Source organism: Amblyomma americanum, chromosome 6 (assembly GCF_052857255.1).
Source record: "Amblyomma americanum isolate KBUSLIRL-KWMA chromosome 6, ASM5285725v1, whole genome shotgun sequence".
NCBI lineage: Eukaryota > Metazoa > Arthropoda > Arachnida > Ixodida > Ixodidae > Amblyomma > Amblyomma americanum.
Window position 1 is genome coordinate 166,203,781 of NC_135502.1, and position 14,162 is coordinate 166,217,942.

The following is a 14,162-nucleotide window of genomic DNA, read 5'->3' on the forward strand; positions in this document are numbered from 1 at the left end:
GACTGGTCTCTTTCTTTCAGAACATTATGTGATTTAGTATTGCAATTCTTGTTCAGTTAGGGCACTGGTGTGTCGTTCCCTAACTGCATGGAATGTGTCATATATGATACTTATTTTGGGTGTGTTAAATCAAGCCCTGCACACCGGTGCGAAGCCCTCTGGAAGAGCGGATGCTTGGAAGGGACCGGTAGTTTACCAAAGGACATCATGGGCGTCCTTGAAAAGGGGCCGAGGTACTGCTTGGAGCCTAGCGTTCTGGTTCACCAGCTGTTGGCCTTCAACCACCACATAGCACAGAAAGTGAGAAAAGGCAATGAAGGCAGGTGCGTCCTCGACGGTGTTGAGGCAGCTTGGCAAGGGCCACACTGAAGAAACCCGCCCCGGCAGACAAGGCAGGGGCAAGAACTGTGCACTGCCCCTCCTGCAAGCAGACAAAGAAGGTTGCTTCATCGTACTGGCATTGGGCGTTTACAGCGGGAAGGCAATGCAAGCATTAGACAAGAACTGTTTGGCAGTTAAACCATCTGCGATGCAAGCTTTAGACAAGAACTGTTTGGCAGTTAAACCACCTGCAACCCAACCAAGGCAGCGACCCTATGTAAATCCTTGGAACTCCAGAACCTTGCAAGAGCTATTGTGGACTCTAGGGTGAACACCTCGTCCGCGTTCTTTGCGGTGAAAAACCATAAACCTAATGCGCCGTTCAGAACAATAGTTTGCAAGGCTACTTATTAGTTGGTTCATGCTTAGGCACTGGAATAATCTGGCTGTTTCTTATCGCTTTGCCACCAAGGATTCATTGGGTGTTGCCACCATGTTGAAGAGAGAGCAGATTGGATATGCCTTTTCCATACATGTTGAAGATATATTTTATTGTGTGCTGCATAACGTTGCTTTCAGACAGTGCATAGAAACAAACAGTACAATCGCATTCCAGGATACGGCCAGCCTAAGTGTAGACAATGTTATGTCACTTTTAGAATTTTATATTGCTACTTTTATCCAGTTTGACGACCAGCGCTTTCTACAATGCCAGGGCGTTTGCATCGGATCATGTTTCGCTGCAGTTTTGTGCAATGTTTTTCTTGCATCATTTTGGCTTCATGGTCCTAAAGATTTTTAGATATGTAGATAATTTTTTAGTAATTTTAAAGAAAGGTGACCAAGGCCTGTATGAGGAAATCGGGATGAATATTTTAGAACTGTTCAGGCAACATGGTACAGGGCTCTTTTTTATGTACAAGTTGTCTGTGCTTGACCGCCTCCAATTTTCAGACTTTTTTTTTTTATTATTGTGACAGTGTGCCTGCTGGCATAAGGTGTTTACAAATATAGGTGCACACTGGACTCTCTAAGAAAGCCCAGTAACATCTGGTGGTGCGGCCCAAAAATTCGTTTTCCGACATCTGGTGCACGGCCTGGGGGTAGTCCGCACCGGAGCAGGTGGTTCTGCTGGATAGCACGCAAGGAAGGGCAGGTTTTTAGACCTGAACACCATGCTCGGAGAAAGGTGTGCTGCCACCCTAGAGCCAAGAAAGATTTCTTGCCTTTTGATTCGGCCCAGTCAGGAACTGTTAAGAGGGCTATTCTCCAGGATCTGCATTTGTCAAGTCATGCCCTCACATGATGCAAGCGAGGTAGCCAGACTGCGCAAAGCTGGATACCCTGGCAGGCACTGCTTCAACAGGAAGGCCAAAGAAGGCACAGAGACCAGAAAGAATCGGAAACCAGGGGTACATGCACAAGGTGTGCCACAATCTAGAAAGGGTGGCCAACAATTACGGCTTTGCAATGGTGTTCTCTGTGCCATGTCAAGCGGCCAAGATGTGGCCCTGAGGTCAACAGTAGTGGCCCTGCAGCTTTCGGCTGTGGGAAAAAACGCACTAAGCCCTTTATTCGGTGTGCCACGGGTGTGCTCTAATAGATACCCCTTTCCTGTGGCAAAGTGTATGTTGGCCAAACTGGGCATTGTGTTAATGAATGTGCTAGGGAGAACATTGGAAAACGCATCAGACTCGTGCATGAATCTACCAGCAGCACATTGCCGTTCTTGCAAGGATGAAAACAATCAGAACTGTGAGCCATGGCTTGACAAAATCATAATTCTGTCAAGAAGCAAAGAAGCAAAGCAAAATGAGAACATTTTAGCCTTCCATTATGAGTTAAATTGCAAAGTTATATCACAAACTACTCATTTTAAATATTTAGGCATCACCATATTGCAAGACCTTAACTGGAAAGTTCGCATCAATAACATATGCAGCTCAACAGAAAGAAAGTTATGGTACCTAAGACGGAAATTAAAATATGCTCCTGCAAATGTGAAATTGGCAGCCTACCTAACCTTAGTACGGCCAATGTTAGAGTACGCCAGCGTTATATGGAACCCACATAAAAAAAAAAATAATGAAATTGAAAGAATCCAGAGCAGAGCAGCAAGGTTTATCCTTTCCAAACACAGAACAACGGATTCAGTGACAGCTGTGCTAGCTACGCGGAACTTAAAAAAAACTATCCCAGCAGAGAATGATGGCCAAGCTACAGTTTCTTCATTCGATTTACACGAATTTCTTCAATATTAGTGCTGAACGCTACATTCAGAAAAGGTCATCACGCTCAGTCATACACAGCCACCCCAACCAAATCATGCCCCTAAATGTGAGAACAGACATAATTAAATATTTTTTTTTCCACAAACGATGGAAAAATATCTCAATGCCGCAGGAGATGACTCAGTTAGATTCTGCTGCCCAGTTTCAAAAGGCTATATTGAATTACCTTGTGGCAAATGTTGAGATTTACCCAACGATTGTTTATATTGTGTTCACATTTATTTGCCTGTATTGGAATGCTTGTTCTTTTGATGTCCTTGTTTTCTTACCGCAACGCTAAATCTCTATTCACAGATGGGTTTCGGGAAAAAGCCACTATTGGACCGTTTCTTAAACCTAATAAGCCTCCAACATCTCCTAGTAGTTATTGACCCATAGTCCTTACCAGTTGCCTCGCCAAATCCTTTGAAAGTGTCCTGAATGTAAGATTAACTTTTGTCCTTCAATCCTGCAAACTTCTAGATAATCCATCAATGCGGTTTTAAAAAGGGATGCTCCACTACAGATCACCTAGTCCGTCTAGAAAATACTGCCAGAGAAGCCTTTATCCACAAACAATGCTGCCTTGCAGTCTTCGATTTAGGAAAAGCTTATGATACAACATGGAGGTTCGGGATTCTCCAGGACTTAGCTGAGCTCGGCATCCGTGGCAGAATGCTGAATTCCCTTAAAGGCTTTTGTCAGACCGCTCATTTAATGTCCGCCTGGGCTCAACGCTTTCGAGAAATTTTATTCGAGACAATGGTGTACCTCAAGGCTCTATTTTAAGCACTATCCTCTTCGTTGTAAAAATGAACTCTCTTAGAAAAATAATCCCGATGTTCGTTATGTACTCAGTCTATGTAGACGACCTTCAAATAGCTTGTACATCCTCCAGTGTATCAACATGTGAAAGACAAATACAATTGACAATAAATAAACTGGCAGCATGGGCGGATAAAAATGGTTTCTGGTTTTCCTCACAGAAATCAGTGGCAATTCTGCTCTCATTAAAACGAGGCATATATATACAGATCCCACCCTTCACCTTAACGAAATAGAGTTAGCCGTAAAAAATGAACATAAATTTCTAGGTATAACATTTGACAAAAAGCTCACTTTCCTGCCTCATATTAATGCATTAAAAGAGAGAACTTCCAGATCACTGAATATACTCAAAGTCCTTTCACATAAACACTGGGGTTCTGACAGGGCAAGCGTTCTAAAAATTTACCGCTCTGTGGCATGATCCTGCTTAGACTGTGCCAGTATTGTATAGGGTTCAGCAAGGCCATCGTATTTGAAACGACTCGACCCAGTGCACAATTTAGGTTTGCGCCTTTCGACTGGTGCTTACAGGACGTCACCTATAAACAGCCTTTATGTTGAAACCAACGAGCCGTCACTTACAGACAGAAGAGCCATGCTCACATGCTCGTACATCCTAAAAATTCGTTCACTGCACAAACATATTTGTTACCCCATTGCTACATAGTGCCCATCTAGAGTACTCTTTAACAATAAGCTGCAAGCTACCCGTCCACTGCTCTTACGATTCGAAGACGTGCCAGAACCTTGGTGTACTAGACATATTGCCAAGCATTTCTCGAAGGCGAGGTCCACTTCCGCCATGGTACAACTTTCCGGAAATCTGTGATCTCACTCTGACAGACTTCCGTAAAAAACAAATTCCGCACATATCATACAAGGATTCCTCACGCTTGAACAAAAATACAGTAATTACGCAGCTTTTTATACAGACGGCTCAAAAACAGACACTTACGTTGGAAGTGCAGCGGTACACGGGAATTGTTATAAGATAGTAAGAGTTCCACAGTGTGCTTCAGTCTTCACTGCAGAATGTTACGCCATCTGTGTAGCCATAGAAAAAATAGTAAATGAGAACCTCGCCAACAGTATTATTTACACAGACTCGCTAAGTGTGCTCTCAGCCGTTCATTCAAGAAATGCAACAACCCCGCTGCTTGGCGACCTCATGCACAACATTACAACAGCCCTAGCTCAAGGACAAAACATAAGACTCTGCTGGGTACCAAGTCATGTCGGCATAAAGGGCAATGAAAGGGCAGATTTGTGTGCTGCTCAAGCTTGTGGCAAGCAAATAAAGAATGCAAATGTGCCTTTAAAGATTGCATGAAATTACTACAATGTAAGGCAAGGAAAATTTGGCAGCCCACTTGGGACAGCGAAGTAAATAACAAGCTACACTTAAAGGGAAGCTGAAACGGTTTTCAAACCACATGAAACGCTGTGGTTTGGAACAAAAAACCTTGAAAATCGTGTGTAAATTTTTGCCGATTCTACCCGCAAACAGAGCTGCAATCGCTTCTTAAAAACCCGCCGCCGGCACGCCTTCGTCGCTTCCGCAAGTGCCGGGTGGGGGGACGGCAGAGAGGGAGAACTGGTGGAAGTGACGCCATTCACGGAGAGTCGGCCGGCCGTCCGGCTGCGCTTGCTTCGCTGCGGCCCGCGCTTTGGCGAACCACAGATCAACGTAATCTTCTGCCTGTGCCGTTTACTTTCTCTGGTTCAGGCAGTCCGTGTAATGCTTGAAGCCTACATGTATATAAACCAGTTTTGGCATGGCACTTCTTTCGAACAGCGCTCAGCACACACCTTGGTAGAATCCGTTGGTTGTTCTCCCCCAGCCTCTTCCACGTTCACCAGACAATCTGGTGGTATGCAGCATCCCGAAACTGCCTGCACAAAATATGTGCATCAATATCTCTCTTTTCATTATATTACTTTCTTGCTTGTTTGTAAACTCTTTCTCTTTTCCAGCTGGTTCACATCCATGCTGAGCCAAGGCCATTTCCAGCACTGTCTTGTAGGCACACAGTCTTGAACTCTTTTGAGCTCGTTACACACTGCGTGCCTTTTTGCTTTTTCCTGATTGCTTGCACCTCATGGCAGCACAAGCAATTCTTTTAATCTTTGATCGGTGTGCAGCACACGCAGCTGCACCTTATTGAACAAAAAAAGCGATTATATAAGCCTGGTATACTTGAACAAACCAAACATTTGCATTCATGAGCGCTTAGTCATGGCTGACGATCGACAATGGTGCCAGAATTCATGCAAAGTTGTCCTTGAGTCAGAACGGCAAAGTTGTCGAGCCGCGGTACGCATACATGTATATCATCCACAAGTAATTCTGCGGGTTATCTCGATGCACAACAGCAGCAACTATATCTCGCAGCACACTAGTTTTGATGAGCAGCACTGCGTGCTCCGAAACGCAGCCGTAATTATTGTTCAAAAGCGTGTTCAGCACGCAAAAAAAACAACAACACATGGGGGTAAGTGCAGAAGTTTCATAGTTGAATAGTAGCCCGAACATGTGACAGAAGGAAAGCGCGCACGAGAGCTTCCTCCCGCTCTCCTCGTCTCTTCATGCTGCAGTACAGCAGTGAACCCACTCCAACTCATCCAGTTTGGCATTCTTTTGTAGTTCTAAAAGGCCTTCGGTAGTAATTAGGCAAGTAACTATAAATAAATGAACAAACATATGCTTTACCTCGCATGACTCGTGTAAGCGTGCCGGTTATTTGATTTAGATCACGCTTACAGGCGTTACAAGAAGTTGGTCAAGAGAGAAAAAAACAGCGAAAAAAAGATGCTGGACCTGGAGAAGACACACACAGACTGTCGCCGGAAAGAAGTTGGTGGCCAGGCTTTTATGCAGCAGTAGTACACAACAACGTTTCGGCGAAATTTCCTTTTTTTTATTGCCACTTGCACATGCACCTACACAAAATATATGCGCGCGCATGCACCTACGCAAAACATACGTATCAGTCGAGATTTGGCTTTCTTGTTACCCTGGTAGGACGTGAAAGGCCCATACTGGATTGACGAAATTTCCGGCTTGCAGGCGCCGCCATGTCGCTTCTCTATTAGCTTCTTATCCGGCGGTGGCACCAGTTTTCTCTGTAGTCTGAGTTGTCAACGATTTTGGAATAAGTTTGCTCGCGCTCGTCCAGGTTCCGACAGTCCGGCGGTTCCACAGTTACCCGGAAGCAGAGAATATGGGAATGTGCTGACTGCCCTGGAGTCGATGCAGATATTGATAGCAGATAAAGCTGGGAAGCCCTGCTGTGCAGTGAAGAACCCGCTTGGCAGAAACAAGCCAATCCGCCTGGCGGATGAGGCCGCGAAGAGATAAAATCTCTTTGTTAGCTTTTATTCATGGAGGCTCCGTTCCCCGCCCTCCAGGACTGCATGCCGGGGGCGGTGAGTAGTAAGGGGTCTCCATTTCCGGTGAAAATAAGAGCTGTCATCCATCCGTTCATCCATCCAGTCGAGATTTCCAACGCGAAAATGTCGCGACTTTCGCTGCCAGCGCACTCTGCGGCGTCGTTGGTTCCGCCGTTTTCTGAAGCTACTGGTGGCTCGAATATGCATGGTGAAAGTCCAAACTGTTTAACAATGCTTGAATTATTCATAATTTTCTAAACGTAGTCGTTAAAAGCCAGCTGAAGCAATGCCCTACGCAGCAATGCCGTCGGTGCTGGCCGGAGATCCCCGTAGATGACGTCACGACTGTCCCGGCGAATCGCGTGCAAAAGCGGCGTTCGCTCGGCGCCGTGAGGCGATGGGGCGCGTTTTCTTCTAAAAAACAGCTTTTTGCTTTTATGTCCGCTCTTTTTGAATGAGATATTCTTTTTCAGTGGACTAAAAGCTATAAAATGATGTAGAGAACTTAATTTTTTCGAAAAGTGCTTCAGCTTCCCTTTAATAAAACCAGTGCTTGGTGAATGGAAGTTGTGTGCATCAGAAACGTTTCAAGGAAGTCATTATCTGCCGCCTCCGTATAGGCCACACACACATTACACGCAACTTCCTGCTAACAAAAGAAGACAAACCAGTTTGTACATGTGGAGATTAACTTACAGTAAGTCACATTTTAATTTCATTCCAGTCATGTACAAGTGCAGAACAAACAGGGTCAAAGAAGGATGGGACACCACGAGCACTTCCACTTGTTGGGAGTACCATCCAAGGGCTAATAAACCTCTCTTACCGTTTCATTCATCACATTTGAAACTTGTAAAGAGAGCAATCGCTAAGCAGTGTCTAAGTAATGCATTGAAAAAGTCATGTTGCCATTCACTGAGCCGTAGTTTTCAAAACCAAGTGACGCACCTCCAGTCAGCTGGTTATTTGATCAGCCTCATTGTTTCTGTATCAGAAGGCATGTTGAAAACGCCAAAGAAAAAGGACAGGAACCAGAGCGAAGCTAATGGAAATAAGATAGTAGTCGTTCCTTATTGGCACAACACCTCGCATCGCCTAAAGAAGATTGCAAAACGCAGTAGCGTCAGAGTAGTGCTGTCAGCGCCCGAGAAGCTGGAAAAACTAGTGAAAATGACAATCCTTTCCAATAGGCAAAAGAACCATGCGCTATCAAGCACCAAGATCCTTTTGTAGCGTGTGCTTGTGAAGTAGTATATGAAATTCCTCTATCGTGTTGTTCTAGGTACATCGATCAAACTGGCCGATGTCTGAATGAAAGATTGCTGGAGCACAGGAGGAAGGTAGGCAGCTATAGAGATGGTCATCTTTCTGAACATTGTCATGACTGCGCGGAAAGGAATAAGAAACCTTGTAAACCTTTCTTCAGCGCATGCAAGATAGTGGCCAAGCATAGGTGCCAGGATGTTAGAGAGATAATAGAAGCAGAATTGATTAGAAAAGCGGGTCCATCCTGCGTCAGCGCACCATCTGTATCGCTCACTAAAAAAGAAAAAATGTTTTTGGGTGCGGCCACTTGATGTCGGCAGTGCTGCCAGTTTGACGTCATGCAGCAAGGTTTATGTAATGTGCTTGTTTGTCAGTAAATCTTTAGTTGGAAGTAAGCGCTCGTGGTGTCCCATCCTTCTTTGTCCCTGTTTGTTCTGCGCTTGTACATGACTGCAATGCACCAACTAGCCCAAAGATCTGTGCTTTTTAATTTCATGTTCGAAACTGGAAAAGCTGCGGAAAAAGTGCTTCTCTCTGTTTTATGACCAATGCATCCCTTTTCATCCATCACTGCTCTTAGGTGAAAATACAATTGTGGACATGTCCTGCGTTTTTAGATTTTTAACAGAAGCTGGTGTTCTTAAAGATATGTAAAACATGACCCAGTACTTTGCCTGATGCACCTCAGCCACTTTCGCATCCCAGAGAAAAGGGCTGAGGTTTTTATCTTGATTGGTTGGGGGCCTCCAGTCCTTGCCCAGCCAAGGACGGCTGTTGAGAGTAACCAGCCTCCTTTGAAACCATTAATATCTTGTTTTGCTCTCAATACTGTGCAGAAGGGTATAAAATTTTAGGCATTCTACACCGCCATATATTTTATACCTTTGTAAAAATCTACAGAAAACAATTTCTTATACCTTGAGCTTGGCACATGATAGCCTTAGTCGCTTATGCGCCATTAAACTCAACTCAATTACAAAAGACTTGCTATACCTTGTTCTTGGCGCATGATGGCCTATGTTCCATGAAACCCAACACAGCACAGTGCTATTCACAGGTGCCTTATATGGTGATTTATTATGTATTGTGTACAGTGCGTGTGTTATCTTCTTGCCCCCCCCCCTGTGTTCGTGTATGAGGTGTGAGTGTATGCTGTAACCATGAAAAACATCCACCCTGTAACGGCGCCACAGCCAACAGTAGCAATAAATAATTAAGTGCAGTCTGCTCTCCTTAATCTGCAATGCCCTTTTGCTGTCATCTTGAAAAATTTTTGTGATGCCACCCCTCTCCCCTTTTCGCATGTACTCACTGTGATCTTTCTTGTATGCTCAAACATAGTTGGAGTCAGTGCCCATCCTGTCATGTCTTTACAATTACAAGAAAGGAAAATGCGGCACCAATTAGCCCCTCAACGGCTTTTATTTTATATATGGTACGCTACAAAATTTTGCTAAAATACAGTGCCCAGGTAGTTTTTGTGAAAGCTAATGCTCGTGTGGGTTGCTTCACCTCAAATGGAGATCACAATAATTTTACAATTCGTGCAGTGAGGGGTTAAAAAAAGATTTCAAGAGTTTTAATTGGGAATCGAGCCTTTGCTTCTGAGTCGGACTCGCTATCCCATGCTCATTTAACTTGGTTAGAGAGAGACCTTGTTTGCCTTGGAGTGAAGAAAAGATAAATTGATATAGGTTAAAAACAGTAGCAGATAGTGAACAGTGATTATGTGCATGCCCTTTGTTGCTGCAGTGCCTGATGGGAAGGCTGTTCAGCGTGTATGCCGGATATGAGCAGCAAGATGCCCACGAGTTTCTGCTCAACTTTATGGACAAGCTGCATGAGGACCTCAACAGGGCAAGTCTCCCTGTCTTCAAACTGTGCTGGCTTGATTTTTGCAATGGGAAGAGGAGGCATATTTTCTGTCAGCCCTGAGTAAGGGCCAGAAAGATGGCTAGGCAAGATGGGGTGCTCCTAAATACAGTATTTTGGCCTGCTTATCGATCAGTGTTTTTTATCTTTCGCTAATTGTTTTTTGGCCTTTCGCGTGTTTTTACACATGCGGACATGTAGTTCGACGCAGCCCTCGTTTGGTGGGAAAAATAAATTTTGAGAAAATGGTGAGCTGTTGAGCCATTTTTTTTCTTTCAGCTGCCTCACAAAACTTATCGAAGCAATTTTCTAATGAAAGCTTTCTTGCATGTACAGGCACATACCACATTTGAGGTGTTTATAGAAGCACTAGACGCAAATGTGTGCCCTTGTTTGAGAGTGGCTCGAGAGGGGTGTCTTTCAGTTTCTAGAGTCATTGCCAGTGTTCCGCTTGTATGCATGTGAGACATGCAAGCGGCTTATACAGGTTTAATAGTTTGGCTGGCAAAGGACAGGGTTAATTGTCCTGCAGGCCCCCCACCGCAAGGGCCCCCCCGTGCCATTGCCCGCTCTGGTGGATGAGGCGGCATCGCTGAATGTGCGCATCAACCACTTCTGGTGCCAGCACGTGGACCGGCACCTGTCAGTGATCTCGGACCTGTTTGAGGGCCTGCTGGTGTCCAGCCTGACTTGCCTGGTGTGCCGCAAGTCGTCCAGCAGCTTCGAGGTGTTCTCCTGCCTCTCGCTGCCCATCCCGGCCAACAAGGGATCCGTCTGCTACCTCCAGGTCTGTTGGTGGTGCACTTCTCTGCTCAGGGACGGTCGCTGCTGTGGCACTGAGTAGAGTCCAAAGGGGCCCAAATTTCAGCGAATTTAGGCAGAGTGCATGACAACAGTCATTCGTGGGTGCCTAGTTATATCCATTTCTAAAGCATTGAAAGCAGTGCTCAGCTATAGGCGCACCACTGAAAGCTGCCTTCGCAGTGTGCAGGTTACAATACAATACAATACAATGTTTATTCAACATCTCAGGGACGTTTGGAGCACGAGCGAAAGGTGACAAGAAGGCTTGACTAAGGCCCGTACCCCAATACATGGCAAGCAGCGTGCAGCTACATGCTGCAGTGGTTAAAAATGAAGAATAAAAAAATGGGTACGATAGCAGAATACAAACACAAGTCAAACATGAGCATACATGAAAATAAAGTGCGCTGTAATGAAATTATTAGTTTACATCGTGAAGCGTATACATGTTTACCCATACATACAACATGATACAAAGACATCAGCAATAAAGAACACAGCAAAAAAAAAAGGAAAAACAGGAAAAAGTAAATGCACAAACAGTTTCAAAATTTAGGACGTGGTGACATTTGAGTCCTATACATATTTATTCCGCAGGCTCTTGAATGAAATAGAGTCAAAATCTGTATTTCTGCCCCTCGCGAAATCACTCAGCAAATTTGGTAGTCTAAATTAACATTTGCTTTCCATATTCTGTACAGCATTTGCTCAATTTCCATTCATCTGGGTTGCGCATTGGGTATATAGGAGTATGTTTTTCAAGATTTGCCAGTAACTTCAAGGTGTCATTCCCTTTACTTCTTTCTAATCTCTATTGCTTAGAAAGTCTGTAGTCATACATACATTCTACGCTGACAATATGTAGCTGCTTGTACATCTCCTGCATGTGACTTAAATAGGGTGCTTTGCATATTATGCGGATGGCACGTTTTTGTAGCAAATGGAGCTCATGAATATTGTCTTTAGCAGTAGTGCCCCAGACAAGTGCGCCATAATTGAGAAATGATGACAATAAGGAGTTGTAAAGCATGATATTAACTGCTCTTGGAAACATGAAGCAGTGTCGGCGCATGAGACCTATAGTTTTAGAAAGTTTTTTGATGAGGTCATTTATGTGTGCATCCCAGGACAAATTTTCAGAAAAAAATTTAAAAAAATGCAGAATGCCTTCAAAGTGTTCGGGGAACAGCTTTGACAGGGCCACAGGTATATCCTAGAGGGAAGCAATGCCATTCCAGTTACACCAGAAATCACCACCGATGCCGTAAGAGGGTTCTCACACAGCTTCCGCCTTCACCATTCTACCAAGTTCCTACGTGCCACTCGTGCGATAATACAGGACATACTACGTTCACCACTATGGACGAGGCTGGCGCTGGTGAACTCACTCATGGTTCACTTACACTACATATAAATACCCCTGGAAGCAGAAGATGGGGCAGCCGTCGTCGTAGCTCAGTTGGTAGAGCACCAAACGCAAAATTCACAGGTCGTGGGTTTGGATTCCGCTGATGGCATGTGGTTGTTTTTTTCTTCTGCCTTCTAATCAGTTATCCTTAAAAAATAATTACCCTATTAATCTCGCATTGATGATCACCACAAATTTAAAAAAAAATCCCCTACACTCCTTGGTTTCGGTGACTGTTGGCTTCCATCATGTACCGTATTTACATGATTGTAAGTCGACCTATTCTTCAAAGTTTGAAAATCCGAAATGGGGGGGGGAGGTGTCGACTTACAATCGAAACGAAAACATGGCACCATAAACAAAGGCGAGACAAACGAGATATCGGGCATGCTACAGCGTGGCTGCATTTTCGCTGTGCGGCTCCATCGCATCGCTCTTGGTGCTGGCCTTGAGCAGCTGCTATGTCAACGCGCAGAGCCGGCATCCCCACCCAGCGCGACAGCAGATGGTGGCTGTCGATAAGTGGAAAACTGGCACTCCACAATCCCCACACGTGCCTGCAGATTGCGGCTGCTGATAAGCGGCGGCGGCCTGATAACAATAACTCTTAATAGGCGTCGTCCAATTTTTTTTTTTTTTTACTTTCAACTGTGCACTCAGCACTCAAGGAAGCGTCGACAGTTGATGCAAGGGACGCTGTTCCAATCGCGGTGGCACTGCCACTCGGAATCGCAGCGGTGCCGGCGAGTGTCGGTAGCCAACAGAAGAGCCAACGCTGCTCACACGTAGTTCTCTTTGGCTCTAACGCATGAGACTACTGCCGGCCGCGTTTCACAAATTTTTAATGTAGTGCTTCATCATTTGTACTCCGGGTTCGTTAAGCGACTGGCATTCGTTCATGGCTACATTCAAGATGGCTGTCATTCTTTACGCCGAAGAAACGAACAACTGCACGCCGGACTGCAAGTAGCCTAGTGACTAATACATTTTCGTTTTGGAATGTGCCCACGGGCGCTTCCGCGCGCGGCAGCCAATGGCGGCTGGCGATAAGCGGAGGCCGCAGGATAGTGCTGTCGCGTTTTTTTATTAAAGGTCAAGCGTAAATGACCTTCCAAGTCTTTTTTCTGTAATGTGGGGGGGTTGACTTAGAGTCATGTAAATACGGTGTATGTCATAACGAGCCCCCCTTTTCTCTTGTCTGCTCACCAGCTTTAAGAGGGGACATGCCTCTTTTCGGCCGAAAGTTGGTCAAGAAGTAATTTTTTCATTGTATCGTTTTCGCAATCCTCAGGTCTTACCAAAGCTATCTATGAATTTTCATTGAAAAACAGTGCCTAATTCGTCTATTATAGCATTCCAAAGATGTGAATCTGCACACATTTTAAATTCATGTCAAATCGCACTGAACTTTGATCCCCTGCAGTTCAAGAAATGCATGCTCCGCTGGCACCATTTTGTTTTCATTTCATCATCATCATCAGCCTGACTACACCCATTGCAGGGCAAAGGCCTCTCCCGTATCTCTCCAGTAAAATCTGTCCTGGGCCAGCGGCGACCTCCGTATCGCCACAAATTTCTTGATCTTATCCACCACCCCCTGCTATGCTTGCCTTCTCTTGGATTTACTCTTAAAGGGACACTGAGGAGAAATTGAAGTTGGCTTGTATCGATGTAATGCCAGCTCCAGATCACAAAAATGCCGCTCTTACTGAAAACAAAGCTCTTGTAAGGTAGAAAATAGTAAGAACCAAAATACAGGTATCACCGCCACAGGCCAAACTCGCAAGTACAAGCGTGGTGACGTCGTAGGACAAGAGACGCCACCTTGGAGGAATTTGCCTTCCTACATGATGCGCGAATCTCTGAGGCTGACAAAGGAAGATTGCGAGGTTCAATATTGAAGTTTAGTTTTAAAACCAATAGTGCACTTTTATAACACAAAGTAGGCAGACAAAAGGCAACCTGAATGTTGGAAGCAAAGAAAACCGATGCTTGGCGGCGCC

The 14,162-nt window shown here is 44.9% G+C and overlaps 1 protein-coding gene across 7 annotated transcripts in view; it reads left to right on the forward strand.

The window, feature by feature from the left end:
* LOC144094162 (ubiquitin carboxyl-terminal hydrolase 8-like) overlaps positions 1 to 14,162 on the forward strand; it is a 402,680-nt gene that overhangs the window by 333,137 nt on the left and 55,381 nt on the right. For all 7 annotated transcript variants that reach the window (XM_077628075.1, XM_077628078.1, XM_077628079.1 and 4 more), the window contains 2 exons: positions 9,828 to 9,932; positions 10,480 to 10,734. In XM_077628075.1, coding sequence (XP_077484201.1) covers positions 9,828 to 9,932; positions 10,480 to 10,734 — 360 coding nt within the window. The remainder of the gene's footprint in view (positions 1 to 9,827; positions 9,933 to 10,479; positions 10,735 to 14,162) is intronic.